Source organism: Lissotriton vulgaris, chromosome 4_1, assembly GCF_964263255.1.
Source record: "Lissotriton vulgaris chromosome 4_1, aLisVul1.2, whole genome shotgun sequence".
NCBI lineage: Eukaryota > Metazoa > Chordata > Amphibia > Caudata > Salamandridae > Lissotriton > Lissotriton vulgaris.
In genome coordinates, this window is record NC_141691.1 from 836,527,522 (window position 1) to 836,545,415 (window position 17,894).

General features: G+C 43.1%; 1 protein-coding gene across 1 annotated transcript in view; it reads right to left on the reverse strand.

Moving 5' to 3' along the window:
* Positions 1-5,176: 5,176 nt before the first annotated feature.
* The window catches only part of GMPR (guanosine monophosphate reductase), a 491,435-nt gene continuing 478,717 nt past the window's right edge, over positions 5,177-17,894 (reverse strand). The window contains exon 9 of the mRNA XM_086965158.1: positions 5,177-6,559. Coding sequence (XP_086821284.1) covers positions 6,379-6,559 — 181 coding nt within the window. The 3' untranslated portion in view covers positions 5,177-6,378. The remainder of the gene's footprint in view (positions 6,560-17,894) is intronic.

Genomic DNA, 17,894 nt, shown 5'->3' on the forward strand with positions numbered 1-17,894 from the left:
TGAAGGCAAAACAGGTACCTTGTTAATGCAGTAGTACATGACAAGAACAGTTCAAAGAGATTGATCAAAAAATAAGAAATTAATACAGTTGGAAACTGGGTGACTGGTTGAGGTGTGAAACTCTACTCAAGCAACAACTACAATTTCTTATTTCTTATTAAAATCCAACTTTACCACTAAAGAGGACTTACAATTTCAATTCTCTAGAGACAAAATTCGACATTCCTGTCTGCTCCCAATTGACAGTAATCACTTATTTAATGTAATAAGCTAACCTAATGTTATCATGTGTGAGTGGCAGTTCTGGCAGTAGTAACAATGAAATTAAGAGTTTTTCACTACCAGGACATGTGAACGTACATGTCCAACTTTTTCAATACAGTGGACTGTGCTGTGGAGGGCCTACCATAGGTGTGGCATATATATATATATATATATATATATATATATATATATATATATATATATATATATATATATATATATATATATATATACTTTTGCCAAGAATAGTACCCATTATTCCACAGCTTTTTGCTCCACACCTGTCCCCATTCGTGAACACCTGACATGTAGATCCGAATTTGTTGTGTACAAACTAAAATGCACATGCAACCTGGAGTACATCGGAAGTACCAAACTTCCGGTACACCAGAGAATATTGCAACACATTCGTGCAATTGTTAATAGCGACAATAACTACCCTGTCGCGCGACATTTTCGAGCTGTTCATGACAAAAAATTGAGAGATCTTGAATATACAGTATTGTGCTCAGTCCCTCAACCCGGACGGGGAGGTGACAGAATGAAACTTCTTCGGCAGAAAGAATCTCATTTAATTTTGGCCTTAGACACCAAGGCACCTAACGGTTTAAATTTGACCGAAGATTTGAGCAACTTTCTATAACTGTATAGGGTCAGTTTGAGACAACTATTCTTTTGAATATGTACATGAGTTATCTGATGTGGTGTAGACTTTCGCAGAGAGGTTGGCCGGCTGGCTAGCCTACATTTGTACATACTTTGTTTTGGTGTTCTTTCATTCTAAATATATTAGAAATGTATATTTTGAGAAGGTGTACACCTAGTTGCAAAGTTATTTGACTCATTACTATGTTATGCACTGTCATGGCTTATTTTTCTTTAGTTGTGACTATGTTTATGAATCCCATTGCCTTCTTAGTTTTTCCCGTCACCACATTCCTCTTTTAAGTTTCTTATGCTTTCTCCCACATGTCTGGCTATATCATTATTATTATTATTTTCTCAATTTTTTAATTTATTTACTTTTTATTTTTCTATGATGATGCTTTGGTCTCAATTTTCCTTGATCATTGGAATGGTATTTAGTACACTTGTTATGATTCTTAGCTGCCTATTCTAGGTTCAGCGGTTTCTTTATACTTATAGGCACTATGTCAATATGAATATGCAATTTTTTGTCTGTTGTGATTGATAATAACAGTATAACCTTATTTTGGTTTCTTAGGCACTTGCCGTCACTGTTACTTGTAAATACACGATACCCCTTTAATAATCATAACATTGTAAATATTATCTATACGCTAAACAGGCAGGCCGTCTTGTTATGCGTAATTTTTGTAACCATTTAAGCTTAAGCATCCATATTGTTGCATTTTGTGTTACTTTGTTTTTATTTTTTGTTTAAATGTTTAGTCCTTCCTCTGTTGCTATGTATTGGAGAAGGCGTGTATCATTAGTGGTATTCTTTGGAGTCCTTTGTTTATGTTGAGTATTTAAACACTTCTTTGTTTTGGGCGCATTGTGTGATCAAGCTCTCTTGTAGAGTGAAACGCGTCATCCCAATCAAAAATTCGTCTACCCTGACATCCATTGTGGATCTATTTCTTTGAGGCTCAACTGTTTGCTGGTTGTGAGGAGTTACGAGGTCTCGACCGTTGGTTCCAGCACTTTGTGGAACCTGGACTGCTTTTTTCATATATATATATATATATATATGGTTTAGGCCTGACAAAAGGATTATTTTGTCAGGTCAAAATGGCAGTTTAAAACTACACACACAGGATGCAATGGCAGGCCTGAGACATATTTAAAAGGCTATTTAAGTATGTGGCACAATATGTGCTGCAGGCCCACTAGCATCACTTCATTAACAGGCCCTGGTACATGTAGTACCACTTTACTAAGGACTTATAAGTAAATTAAACGTGCTAGTTGGGTGTCAGCCAAATTTACCATGTTTAAACGTGAGAGCACACACACTTAAGCATTGGTTAGAAGTGGTAAAGTGCATGGAGTCCTAAGGCCAACAAAAACGAGTTCAGGAAAAATGGAGGAGTAAGGCAAACAGTTTGGGGAAACACCAACCTACGGCTGACAGGTCTAACAAATATACACTCCATACTGAATGCCTTCTGATGGCTTCTGGGAAAATTAGATTTCATTAAACCGTAAATGGGGTGCAACCAGCAAATACTGTGCCTTAATTTGGCACTGCTGCTCATCAATATAGATCCATGCTTGTCTATGTAGGTAATACATTTCTTTTAATCATAAATAACATATTATAGCCTTCCAATATATATATATATATATATATATATATATATATATATATATATATATATATATATATATATATATATATATATATATGCATTCCATCTGGCCCAAGTTGGAGGCTCCCGGGTGCTCTGGGGCGGTGCACGCGAGGCGCAGCAGGACCCGCTGCGATTAAATAAATTCAATTTAAAACAGGTGTTGCTGGTTGCTGAATAAAAACTTATAATCGACTTGAAACCAGTGTGGTTGGAACGTTATTGGTCACACAGGAGTGCACGAGGAACAAACCACTCTGCAAGGAGAAAAATTGAATTTATATATATATATATATATATATATATATATATATATATATATATATATATATATATATATATATATATATATATATATAATAGCTCCAATTCCTCTAAGATACCCAGCCGGGTCAGAAGTAATACAGCGCTCACGGGGTTTTCAGCATTCAGCAAAGGTTTGTTCAAAGAACAAACGCGTTTCGGGAAAGAATTCCTTCGTCAGTGTTCACATCTGAACGCGCTGCGCGGCACCATTATGTGTGTTCACTTGGGTCATTGAAACAAACAAGAGACATCATCAAACATTCAAGTTTGTGCGCCATCTTTAAATGTGCATTTCATTCAGAATCATTTTTATAATGAATGTTTCAATCAGATTATTCCAACATCTAATCACGCCGTGTATCGGCAAAGACTGTAACATAGAAAATACTATCTAATGTTACATCAATCATGAGATCTTACAGGCACTGTTTACCTGAACATCGATTTCCTGAGAAATTGACGTTATAAAACTATAGCGTTTCCATAAGTGTACGAATATCGTAAATTTAAGGTACCAGTTTTCAGATGATATCTTGCCGTGTATCGGCAATTGCAGCCTAAATGGCAGCATAGATCTCAGGATAATTTCATGAGCAGGTAAAATTTTACATGCCTCAGACATTTCTAATATCCAACGTGATTTGAAAGTACAGGTGCATTTTCAATTCCCATTTTAATAAACCTTTTTATAGTTTACATTCTTTATATTCCCATGGTGCTAGATATCTTCTCTACCATTCATTTACATGCCTTAACATTCACAATTTTCAGATACTGGTATTCTATGATTGTCCCAAATGTGATGACATTTCCTCTCCCATATTTAGACCTCCCGGTGCCCTGGTCTCCAGATCGATTATATAACGAGACTCTAGTCTCCTGAGTGTCTGTAATTTGTTGCCACCCCTCGGGCTTTCAACAACACAGTCCAAACAAAAATATCTCAGAAGATCCCTGTTGCTGTCGTGTTTGATTGCAAAATGTCGATCCACCGGATAGGTGAAATCTCTGTTCACGATGGCCCGCATATGCTCCAACACTCTCAGTTTTACAGGGTTAATTGTGCTGCCAATATATTTCAATTGGCAAGGGCTCATTAAACAGTAAACAGCATGATCTGTGTGGCAAGACATGAATTTGTTAATTCTCTTACCCACTTTACAGCCTTTCACATCATATGTCAAGGTTCTTTTACTAGCTGTGCAAGCTTTGCACTTCCCACATGGGAAAAAACCCTTGACATCTTTCAGCGTTCCCTGCTTCTTCTCTAAGGGCTTCAAATGGCTTTGGACCATGTGGTCGTGTAGCGATCTGGCCTTTTTAAAAGTTATAAGTGGAACAGCTGGTATATCAGAACCAACAATTTGGTCTGTTTTTAAAATATGCCAATGTTTGGTCATTATGGATCTTAACCTGAAAGAATTGGCTGAATAGGGTGTGAGCATGCGAAATTTGCTATCAGTGATTGTACGGGTCTTTGTTACGAAGAGGGAACTACGGGACAATTTCCTCACTCTATTCAGAGCCTCATGTAAAAGGTTGGGATTATATCCTCTATCTGAGAATCTTTCCACACTGTCACTGGCTGCTTGTTCAAAATCCTCATCTTGGGTACAGTTGTGCCTGAGTCTTAGAAATTCCCCGTAGGGGATGCTATTTATGAGTTTACTGGGTGGCTGCTGGAGGCGTGCAGTACACTATTGCCTGCCGTAGGTTTTCGGTAGAGTTGAATACAGATCTTACTATTCCTCACACTGACTTGAAGGTCCAAATAATTGACCCTTTCATTGCTCACCTCTCCCGTGAACCTTAAATGAATGAATGTAACATTAGATAGTATTTTCTATGTTACAGTCTTGCCGATAAACGGCGTGATTAGATGTTGGAATAATCTGATTGAAACATTCATTATAAAAATGATTCTGAATGAAATGCACATTTAAAGATGGCGCGCAAACTTGAATGTTTGATGATGTCTGTTGTTTGTTTCAATGACCCTAGTGAACACACATAATGGTGCCGCGCAGCGCGTTCAGATGTGAACACTGACGAAGGGATTCTTTCCCGAAACGCATTTGTTCTTTGAATAAACCTTTGCTGAATGCTGAAAACCTCGTGAGTGCTGTAATACTTCTGACCCGGCTGGGTATCTTAGAGGAATTGGAGCTATTATTTACTACGCGGGGCACCGCCGCGAAACAGCACCCGCTTTTGAGTGACTCGTGTTATCGGTGCAAAAGGAGCTTGGATATATATATATATAGTGTGTGTGTAAACAAAGAAACCCAGTCTCAGGACGCAAGACGTTCTTTTAATGATGCATCATACATTTCTTTCAGTGCAGTTTAGTATTTCAACAAAGTTATTAAGTATAGTATTTCAAGACGTTAAATTAAAAACATAGACAGGCATAAGTTATCTCACAGATTACATTTGGCACTGATCCACCTAGCATTATTGCAGTATACCAACCTGATTATATTTGACGACTAACATGACGATTCTAAGGCTGTTACTTTTACCACATGGTGTCTGTGGAATCAAGGCATACATTTGTTACAAGCTTTAACTTAAAGGCACATATTCCAAGAAAACAATACAGCCCAAGAAAAGTATTTTGTTTCTGAGGCAAACCATGCCCTCCATTAAAAAAAATTACATTTGGATACAGATGTTGAACACTATTGGGAACACAAGATGCCAGGGCAAAGGAGTCCACTTAGCTAACACTTGGCAGTCACTTTCATTTAGAATTGCTACCTAGCTCCATTCAGTCCTGGCATCATGTGTGGAGCTGGCCTTTCACTGGGCAACCAAATGTGTCTGGGACTTGTGGTCATGGGCTGTGTCCACTGAATCATTTTGACTGACGTGCTTGATAGCAACTATTTGTAACCGAGAAGTCCAAGACTATAGATGGGGTCCTAATGATACAGAGCTAGGCAGGAACCATACTGTCATTGCACATCAAGGGTTCAGCTATACACAGTAGCAGCAAATTAAGCAGTTTCTTACTACCATTTAACTAGTTATTATACCCTCACCAAGCCAACCAACAGAAGCTTTAGCTCACTGTAGCCAATGTTTCATTGAATGGTTATTGTCTGTCTCATCACCATTCTGGACAATTCCTATTACACTGGGAGAAAGAAGCTACCATGAAAGGAGGGTGATGACAAAAAAGTATTGTAACTTATACCTTTTCTAATATATATATATATAGCAAACAGTCATGACCTGCTAATCTGGCCTCTGGGCTCCAAGTGAATGGGCAAAATAAAATGAAATGAGAACAGCCCATTCAGGAACAGGCAGCGTGCATGTTTACATTTTCCTTGATGGCTTGGCCACGTCATGCTCAGCCTATGATAAAATGAGGTGGGATAGAGCAATTTAGCCCTCTTGCTTCGCCAAGAACCAGTTTACAGCCTTGGAGGTGTCCAACCAAAAAGGATAGGGATTTGTTGCAATAGGTATGTTGATTTTGGCTCTTTTATGAAAACATCTGGTTGAACTGTTGTGTCACTCGGATAAAAGTCGTCCTTCGGCTCAGCTCTTTCAGTTTGGCTGCCCCGACATATGTGCAGGTGGATCGCAACCCACCAAGTATGTCTTGGATGGTATTGTTCACATCACCCTTGTAAGGCACTTCTACCGTTCTGCCCTCTGAAGCCCTGCATACAAAGACAAGAAGAGAATTAAGTGATGTTGGGCGCAGTGAAAGAGGCAGTGAAATCCCCTGATTCGCTATGCAGGGCGTCAATGATTAATACCTTTGAAAAGTACATTCATAATAATAAATGTTTACTTTAATAACATTAACAAGATTGGTAAACAAGTTTTAGGCCAGACACAATTTGACGTCATTCCTACATAGTCAGAAATAATGAATTTGGATTAGGAGTAGCTCTGCTTTTTGTCTGCCTGGCCACTGTGAAGCCTAGACTCAATAAAAAAAACTCAAAATAGCTACATTGTAGGATGTTTCAAATTCTTGAAACATTCTTTGAACATTATTTAACTCTGACTATGACAGTCCTAGACATGACAGTCTGCACTGAAGCCAAAAACAACAGCTGTGGAAAGAAAATACTCACAAGTCATTGCTTGCTAAAAATTCATTCACCTTCACCACCTGGTCCACAAAGCAATGTTTGCCATTCATAGTAATCTCTTTAACTGTAATTCAGCCTGCTCAAGGATGGGAATCATTTTAGGTTGGTTTTTTAGCTGTCTTCGGGCAGGTACAGAAATTCATTGTATGTTGATTTAAGGTAATGATTAGTCTGGCAGGGAAAATAATAGGATATTATTATGATGAACACAAAGAGTTGGTGATTTGAGGTTGACTGAGGATTTCCATTGTGTGCCAGGGGACGCGAGGAGGGTGATATTATTAGGTGAATTTATCAACTCTACTTTAATTTGAACAATTATCGAAACATGTTAAAATGGGTTGTATGTTGGAACCACACGCCTACCTTAATAACATGGTCAAACAACGAATGCATCTTTACAGTGCACTCCTTTATAATGCAAGTCGTTGCAACAACTTGCCTTAGGGAAAGCACCTGACTCTGGAATAGTATAATGTACTAGTCCAACTCCAGTCTGTGCAACAGCAGAGAAAGTGTTGAACTTAAAGTTCAATATCAATTCAACAACTCTTTTCTTAGGGTAAGTCATTGTAACGTGGCAAAGGAATATGTTGTAAAGATGCATCCGTGGTTCGGACTGCGCTGTTAAGGCACAGCAATTGGCAGGGTATGCCCGGACATGGGTCCCTTGCTCACTTTGCCACTGGATTCAAGTTAGCCTAGTTGATGAGGGCTGTTAGCCTGAAACCGGTCCCAGAATGCTTGTTTCCGGTCCAGGGAAGACATGGCTTGGCAGTTTGGGCTGGACTGTTGTCATGAGGCACAGGGTCAAGACTGATTTGCATATGGCTGTTTCTGAACTGGGCTAGCGAAGTGAGCTAAAGAACGATGATAGATTCAACCCAGATCTGTGACTAGGGGTGAGTGTCTGAAAGTTTTCGCTGCTCCGTCTATCATCTCTTTGTGTGTGCTTTGTTCACCCTAAGCTGGCAAGGTATGCCCAGACGTGGGTCCCTTGCTCACTTTGCCACTGGATTCAAGCTAGCCTGGCTGATGAGGGCTGTTAGCCCGAAACTGGTCCCAGGATGCTTGTTTCCGGTACGGGGAAGACATGGCTTGGCAGCTCGGGCTGGACTGTTACCATGAGGCACAGGGTCAAGACTGATTTGCATATAGTTGTGTCTGCACTGGGGTGGCGAAGTGAGCTAAAGAACGATGATGGATTCAACCCTGATCTGTGACTGGGGATGAGTGTCTGACAAGTTTCAGCGCTCTGGCCATCATCTCCTTGTGTTTGGTACAGCGTGGTTCATGCCACGGTGTAAGACTGTTTCCCTTTAAAATATACAGCTATCATCATTAGTGAAGCAAAATATTTAAAAAAAACTGATTCTATGTAGTATTTCACTTCTTAGGTCTCCTAATCACAGATTAATTCTTCATTAGCAAATTAAAGCTGCACTATACATATCAGACTGACGTCAAGGTACCTGGCATAGAAGATTTTTTTTGTAACAGTAAGATGCATTGGCTACTCATAATCTTTTTTGTCTGCGCTCCTCATGTAAGTTACATTGTAAAATGGGAATCACCAAAGTAGTCTTAAAGTTTGCAAAGTACATTAGGGTAGACTATTTCTATATATTCTGCCCAAAGGAAGAACATAACATGCCACACCTATATATAGAAATCTTTCAGTTAGACTGAAATCCAAGTTTTCTGGGGTTTTTCAGTATATGGAGGATGACCAGATGACTTTGTTCATCTATTAGGTTCTCTGGTATTTTGGAGCCAATTTGTTGGTATTATCTCGTTGAAGACCCATTAGTGGGTCACCAGCCAATTTCTGCTGGGTCATGAAATAGCAATAAATAAAAATACCTTTGCATTTTGGGCCACATTTACTATAATGTCATGCAACGCAGCACAGCAAGTGAACATGATGCACAGCTTTGCATGAAAGGGAGAGAGCAGATATGTTTTACTAAAACTCCATATTTACAAAGATATGGAGCATTTCTACTCTCTTCCTCTGCAGGTGCACTGTGTGCTACCCAGCACTAACACAGGCAACCTTGCACCACAGTGCAAGGGTGCCTGTGTTATGGGCAGGATTGTTTCTGTGCAGCAAGAGGCATCTTCCTGCACAAAAACAATCTTTAGAGGCATTTTCCTCTTTTTACGTTTGCTCTAGAACGCAGCACACATGGAACGAGTAAATAAGGAGGTAGAAACAAAGGTCTTTTTCCATGTTACACCTCTGTCGAGTAGGTGCACCATTTTGTCCTAACTCGGTTTACCAGTCTGTGTAAATCTGGGTTTGTGTAAAAATAAATGGGTGAATGCATGGGAACACCGATGCTCCACCCATTTAACGCATACCTGACGCAAAGTAATGCAAGGCAATTCTATGCAATGCATTGCATGCATTACTTTGTATTTACTAAGTCTCGAAAAGCAAGTGTCAAAAAGAATTTTGAGTCTGCGCTCACTAACAAAGTGGTGAAACCTTGACGCAAAATAATAGTAAATCGGGGACTTTGTAGTTAGCACATTTGCTATGCTCCAAAGATTCCAAAGATATAGGTCAAATGTCAAGCTATGCCTGACAAATTGCTGCTTATTCATTTAACATGAGGATTGATGTTTACTTTCTTTCTCTGACTGCAAAGTGAGGGGAGTTTATCAAGTTAGCTAGGGTACAGGGAGTGTGACATAAAAGAATGATGTATTTTTTTGAAACACACAACAAAATATAAATACCTTGAAATTAACTGCGCACATATTTTATCATATATCAATAGTTAGAAAAGCAAAAATGAAGCACATTTTCTGTAATTTTGAAGTGTGATGGAAATTAAGATTGTAATTGAATCAAAACAAATCAAGACACTTCACTTGGTGATGGTTTAATGATAAGAATTCACTGAAACCCAATTTCCACACATTATCATTTCTGTGCTATATAGTTTTACAAGTAAAACATTTATTTATGAAAATGTAATGCAATTTCAGTAAATAAATGTGCTGTCTGTAAATTACTGTGCACTGTGCCATGGTGATTTAGTAATATATTTGCAAAAGTGTGTCCCGAAATGCACCACCAGCTACATACTACACCCTTACCACTCTCCTGTTGAATACATTTGCTCCACTTTGTGTAATACGTACATTTTTCATAATTTCTATGACTTCAGTGATGAAACATTGATGTCAGCATCCCCATTCTCAAATGTATTCCAGGACCACTGGTGCAAAGGAAAGGTGCTGAATTATGTCTTTAAGTTCAGTTCTAAGACACCCTTGCAAGTATTACAAAGCAAGACTCCAGATGAACCCTTCAGTATTTTTGCTGCTGTTTGTTTTACTTCACAAAGTTATTTCAACAGAGAATGGGCTTACTATACATGATCATACATATTCATCCCCCTTGTGTATGACTTTCACACACCAATTGAAAAATATGGATATAGCCTAACGACCAGAACTGTCGACTTTGGATCTTGTGAACCAGATTTGAGCTCTGGCGTTGCCTCTCGTTAAATTGCTTAATCTCCTGAATTAAAAAAAAAATAGGAATCAGACCTTGTGTAGTGTAATCTGGTGCTCATGTAAAGTGTGCCTATGTCTTAGGGCAGTGTTTGCGCAATAGAATACAGAAGTATATAAAGGGAGTCCAAAACGTTCCACTGAGCCTGTTTTTAACATATTAACACACAAATGGATATGAGGCATTAGCTCATATTCTGCTGCAGAAGGGGTTTTTCAAATTTGCCACTATAACTGGTATCAGCGCCACGATTTTTCAGAAACCTTGTGATTTTTTTAAGCAGATGCCACAGGCCGGCACCCCACTCTGGAAAATGTTCCAGCTCCACTGCAATTAACCATCTGCCACTGTTATGAGCAGATTAGTAGCTTAGTTACAGCCCCATATTAAAGGGGGTGGTCAGGGTTATGGAAAGGGGCGACCATTCGGTCCCCCCGAACGTATGGTGGAGTACCCCGATCCCCCCGGGAAGCCATCTTGGGCGGGAGGCGAGCCTCGGCTGGTATGCCCGAAGCGGCGTAGCCGGGGCGCGCCTTTTCCCGCCCTGGAGTGGGTTGTCCTAGACACTGACGCGGACGGCCACGCCCTCGGAGGCAGGCGGAGGCGGGTTTACGCCCGCCCGAAGACGGATAAAAGGAGCAACAAGCCAAGAAAGCATCCTCTTGTTCCTGTGCTCTGAAGCTGCACCTCCCCGCTGCACGTGAGCTCGAGACGGAACGAAGAGCCAATTTTGACCCACCCACCAGCCCCTGAGGACAGCCAGTTGTTTTAAATAAAGTTTTGATGTGGTAACTCTATTTCTTGCAGGTTGTGATGATTGTCGTGTTATTTTGAGTATGCAATAAAGAATGGTCATTTTCAGTATGTTTTTTCAAATAAAGTAATTCTGCACTATTGTTGATCAGTAATCATACTTGTAATAGTTATGGTTGTTTTGTAATTTAGTGATTTTAGGTAAATTGTCGTATTTATTTTGGTCGGGCGGTAAGGTCATGATCGGTGAGCAGTAATTGGAAGATCCCTATGGGGGGGCGTCACCCATTACGGATGGGAGCGCTCGGGGGAGGTGGCCATTGGCCCCTCAACGGGGAGGCGGTCCCTTCTAAGGATGGGCCGCCGAAAGGAAAGGAAAGGCGGTCAAGGCCCCTTCCTGGATAGGAGGGGCTACGGGCCCCTCCTGGGGAATTTCCCAGGGCCAGGACACCTGCGACGGCAGATGTGGTAAGTTGTGTGGGGTGGGGAGGGGGTTTACGCTACCTTCTAGACACCTCACACGAGTCCTCGGACGACCTTTAAATGGCGACGAGTTCATTGGGGCCCCCGTCAAGTCAAGGGAAATTGGTAGATGCACTTGAGGTACGCCTCTGTGCGGTCGCCCCTCCCAAGTGGGGGGGGGTATTTCTGGTTAGGGATCTGACACCGGTTACGACCTTGCCGTTGGCCCTTAAAAGTTAGGATGTACAATTTCAAGTTAAATGTTTTGTAGGATGTTAGTTCGGCTAGGAGAACCTTTGTATTAGAAATATGTTAAGGTTAGCCAAACATCGTAATGTGGAAATGAAATTGTACATAATATGAAACTGTTATTTTAATGTTTTGATTTTGTTTCATATTTTAATAAATACGGCCGGGAGGGTCACTCCCTCCCGCCTTCCAAAAGTTCAGAACCGTTTCCGGTTTCCCATCCTTGGGGATTGTGTTGAGAGGGGGTGGCGGGTATCTCAGCCATATGACATTTACAAACAATTGTTGTTAGAGAGGAGCACAAACAGTTATAAAGAGTATTTTATTTTGATAATTCACAGCATTTTAAAACCACGTGTACATAAAAATACACCCTTGCTCATGTCTCTTAAAGCTATGTCGGTTGCAAACATTTGTCATTATAAAAGTAGGTTTATGGTTTTAAAAAGTTTGGGAAGCACTGCTCTAAATCCAAAGTGAGTGATCCAGTATGATCAACACTACATCAATTCATGCTGTCTTTCACTTATTTATTTGCATGTTATATTTCCACCCTGTAAGTCTTCTCCCGAAGTGTTCCAATATGTTGTTTGACATGGGAGGTATGCTTAGGTAAATGTGCAAAGCCAGTTTTCAGAGGATGTGGATGGAATGGATATGGCGAGGCCATGTCCTTCAACTTTGGGACAGATGATTCTTTTGGTTTCGCAACATCTTTATGCAGGTGATATCTTCCACCCCTACAAATGATTCTGCTAACATATCTCTAAATGTTGGCCTACTTTGTCTCAGTTACTGGACTAATCATTGTCCTAAAATGCAATATCAACTTGATTTTGACATCTATTAGTTAAATTGCTGGATTGGCAACGCAGCTGGGGATGGAGAGAGCTTCACTGCGCATGACGGTTTGGCCAGCTTGAGACAGCTGGCAAAACCCTTATGCGCAGTGAAGGGATTGCACTATCACTCCCACACCAGCAGTGTCATTCCCCTGGACACGCCCCCAAGACACATCAGATACCTGGGGGCGGGTCTGGGGGAGTAAAATAAAACGATTATAAAGCGGATTTAAAATCCGTTTGACTATGGTTTTATTTGAGAATGGTGGCGGGGGCGGAACTCCTTTGTGCTAATGAAGGGGCACTGGGAACACACTTCATCCAGTAGAATATAAATAACAAATATGTGCATTATTACAGAATTGTATCCCACTGCTAAGACCTAAACTAGTTGTTAAAGGTCCAATGCCCGAGTTACAAGTCTGAGATGCAGGCATCGGTCTTTGCCAACAGGCAACCTCGGCAGAAGGGCGATATTGCTATATGAACTGTGGTTCTTAATCTATGTTCCAAGGACGCCTGGGGGTTCACAATTCTTTTAGAAAATTCAATAATATTACAATTAATTATTTAAAATTAATAATTTGTATACAAATAAAGAAGCAAAACTGAAGATTTGTAAACGTTTTCGATATTTGGTTGTGAATGAAATACAAAATATTTCAATATTTGAATATTTCTTGGATGTATATTCGTTTTGTGTTTTTCGTGTTTTGTTTTGAGGTTCATATCATAGAAATTACTTAGGCTAGGGGTTTCTGGCTTCCAATAGTGCCTCAGGGCATTCCACCTACCAGTGTCATAGCCAGGATTTTTGGGGCACTAGGTAAGACAAATATTTGAGTTCCCTGTTTGTGGAAAAAGGTAGGGCTAGGACCTTTCTCAAGATTTGCCCGGCGCTAACCGCCCTTGTACCATTCAAGTTTACCAAGCAATGAGGCAGGCGCCGGAGACCAGAAGGCAGGAAACAGAAGTTTATTCCGACGGAGCAGAACACATCAGATCAGACAACAAGGTATCGTCTCGAGGTGCTCTAACAGCCTCTCGGAGGCCTGGCCTCTTATACACTGGTTTATGGCATGTGACCTTTCTTTATTACAATCAGAACTTTGTAAAGCAAGGAAAAAGACATCCCCGTAATCCTCGTGTCAATCCCACCCCCATATACCTTCACAATGGAGGTCCTCAACCTGCTGATAAGAGGAGGGGGTCATCACGCAGCTGAGTGTTCCGTCGAGTCTTAGGATGTGTGCGCCTGATCATATCACAGGGGGTGGGGAGGCCTGGATCAATAGAGGGTCCTTTGAAGGAGAGCGACCTCATACAATAAGGGGCAGTAAATGATATCTCCCGGCTTAGGCAATGGCCTCGGACCTGTGTGGACAGTCGGACACGGGGTGAGGGGCCATCAATGGAGTGGTATTCATGCTGCGTGGACAATCCAGTGCAGAGGGGAGGTTTATCAACAGAGGGGCATTCATGGGAGGAGAGGAGGTGTTGGTCAGGCGCTGGCGTGACTCTCAAGGACAGGGTCATGCAGAAGGGTCATGCTCATAAGGAGGAGGGAGGGGGAGCCAGGGTGCGCGGAGGATGCTTGCTGGGTCAGAGGGACGCGCTGGCGATCGATCGTGGACAGGGAGACCATGATATCTAAAATGGCTGCCGTGCACGTAGTACATAGGTGACAAGCTGGCGCAGATGATGTTCAGATCGCAAACTAAAATTCCACAGTCCTCCCTTTTAACATGTCTCGCCAACTTGTCAGTTCGGATTTATCCCCATAAGGCCACGTATTTCTACTTCATAGAGGGGGCTCATGTGCTCATTTCGGAAGTCCAAAGTCTTTGGGCACATACAGTTAGAAACAAGGCCGCACAAAGGTGGCAGACATTGGATACCTAGGCAACACCCACATAATATTACAACAGGTATCAGCACGAAGGAAAACAACTTCCAACCCCAATTCTTCAAAGTGTCCCAAAACCAGCTCCCAAGCGACCATCCTTCCTGCTCTTGGTGAACCTCTGAGGAAAGTCTGTGGAGGTGCTCAATGGCTTTGTAGACTGAAGGCGAGTTGTCTGGCACGTAAGTGCAGCAGCTGGATCCGATGATGCGGCATGCTCCTCCTCGGTCGGCTAGGACCACGTCTAGGACAAGACGATTTTGAAGGGTCACGAGGCGGACCGCCTGAAGCTCCGCAGTGTTGTTGGCGAGGATGCCAGCCGTGATGTTGATCGTTGTTTCTACTGCCTGGGTCAGGTGTCGGATAGCACGGCTGTTTGCCATTGGGCCCCACAGAGGAACAAGTCCCTTTGCTGCATCCAGGAACTGTGCTCCGGTGGAGTCGGCTTGTCCAAGGTCGTCTGCACACCTCTGCCGGTGATGGTTGGCAGGGGCTACATATGTGGGTGGAAGAACGAAGGCAATGTAACAGATACCCTTCCAACCTTTCGGGAGCCAGGTGTAAGCTCTGGTGCCACACACAAAGTACATATTCGGAGAAGCAACAAAGGAAGGGGGGTCAGCTGCGTCCAATGTTCTGGTGATTCGGCAGGCGCTGTGACCCACCAGTTGCGTTCCATGGCCTTCGAGACACACGAGACCTGTGACGTTGATAACAGACAGGGCCACAGTCAGAGTGGCGGTAGTTTGTTTTTGCAGATGAGTGAAGGTGGTTCTGGCTGGATTGTGGAGCACCTGTACTTCGACTCGTTCTTTGGCTGGAATGTCTTTGATGAAGGTGGCGCCTGCGAGCGCAGGACACAGGGCAGCAGGGGTCTTTCCTGTTTTGTTCAGCCAGAACCCAGAGTAGAAGTGTGACACTGTCCGGCTGGAGGTGGCGTTGTCCTTGTGGCTCTCTTGCATGAGGATCAACCAGGCGAGGCAAGAGCCGTGAACTGAGAAGGGTGAAGGGATGAAGGGGATGGAGTGTCCAGTGGCATGCGGGAGCAACCCGCAGATCCAACAGTTCGTAGCATTCGCAGCAAGGTTGTGTTGGTGCAACAGTTGCACGAAGGAATTGTTCCAGAATTCCCTGCGCCTTTCTCGGAGCTGAGGCGACAGAGAGATTAGGTGATGCTCTTTCAGGGGTGTTGGCTGTGCAGTAGGTAGCAATGTCTCATGAGCCGGTGTGCTTTCCTCCAGAATCCAGAAGGAGGTCATGAGGAGGAGGCAGAAGAGGAAGACAATGAAGAGTGCGATTGTCTTTGATTTGTGCAGGTCGTCAGTCTTTGGATTTCTATACTGGGTATTTCCTGTTGCTTCCATCATCTTCTTATCTGGCGCTTCCATCATCTTCCTATCTGGCGCTTCCATCACCTTCAAGGGGCTCGGTAGTGGGCAGAACCACAGACTTCGTTTAGCTTCTCTCCCGGCAACCCTTGATTGTGTTTAGGTCACCGTTCTGAGATTTAACTTAGTCCGTGGCCTACTTAGCCGAAACTCCCTCCTTTCGACGCAGGAAATACCCTTCTCTGGATGGCACAGTGGGATCAGAGAATTTTGCAAGTTCGAGTGCCTCAGTATCGGGATAACAGTCCAATATCGGTCGGTCTTTGCTCAGGAGCTCTTCTTGGGCGCTGACGTTTTCTGTCGTGGCCAGGTTTGCAGAGACCTTCCGGCAATGATGCGCGTGCAGCCAGTGCTTCTTCCCCTCCACTCGGAGTGCCGTTCGGGTGGTGATCAGCACTTGCCAGGGGCCCGTCCACCGAGGTTCCAGACTCTTGGTTCGCTGGAAATTTCGTATCAATACGAAATCTCCCGGTTGGATGTCATGGCCGGGGCCCCTGGAAGCATCGGGGATGGCCTGCTGCACCTGTTGATGAATGACAGACAACGTTTTAGTTAACTTGCACAAATAATCAGACAGCAGGACGTCCGGGACGTCATGAATGGAGGTCGGTTTGGGAGCAGTCCAGAGATTCATCGGTCGCCCAAACACGACCTCGTAGGGGGTCAAATGGTGCTTGGTGGGAGTGGAGCGCATCGATAACAAAGCCAGTGGGAGGGCATCCGGCCAGTTAAGTCCAGTGGTGGCCACTATTTTTGCCAGTTTCAGCTTCAGTGTGGCATTATGGCGTTCCACTAGACCGGCGGATTGGGGGTGGAAGACCGCATGAAATCGTTGCTTCACCCCCAACCCCTTTAGTATTAATTGGATAACCTCAGCTATGAAGTGGGGGCCATTGTCGCTCCATAAAATTCGACAAAGGCCATAGCGAGGGAAGAATTCCTTCAGTAGTACTTTGGCAGTAGTCATGGCAGTGTTGTCACGGGTTGGATAGGCTTCTACCCATTTGCTGAAGGCACACACAATGACTAGTACATACTTCAGGCTTTGGCATCTCTCTAGTTGGATGTAGTCCATCTGAAGGACCTCGAAGGGGTGATTGGGGGTCCCAAACCCTCCCCGGGGTACTACAGTTCCTTTCCCGGGGTTGTGTTGCAGACAGATAAGGCACTGCTGAACTAGGCGTCTGGCTGAGTCAGGGATTTTGTCGTTATGCCAGACTTTGGAAATGAGTTCGATCATGGGTGCAGATCCTATGTGTGCGGGGGAGTGAGCCATTGTCAGTATGGGAATCAGGTATGAGTCGGGTAGCAACCATTTGCTTGCATCCTTCGCTCGCCAGCAGCCCTCCTCATCCTTCAAACCCACCCTTGCCCACTTAGTCAGCTCGTGAGGGGTGCTGGCCGACTGTATGTCTCTGATCATTATCCTTGTGTCACTCCATGTTTCTGCTTGTGACCTGGTCATGTACATGCGTGTCACCGTCCTATTCTCAGCTGTGGTTCATGCAGTGATGTCGGCCAATGCATTCCCTTGTCCGACCAAGTCTGTCACCCTTTTGTGTGCCTGACATTTTATCACCGCTAATCGTTTGGGGAGGAGAACTGCTTCAATCAGAGCGGAGACTAGATCTCCGTGGAGGATCGGGGTACCGTGGGACGTCAGGAATCCCCTCTCCCTCCACAGGAGCCCAAAATGGTGGACCACTCCGAAGGCATACTGGCTGTCCGTATATACGTTCGTGGTGGTCCCTGCGGCTATGATGCA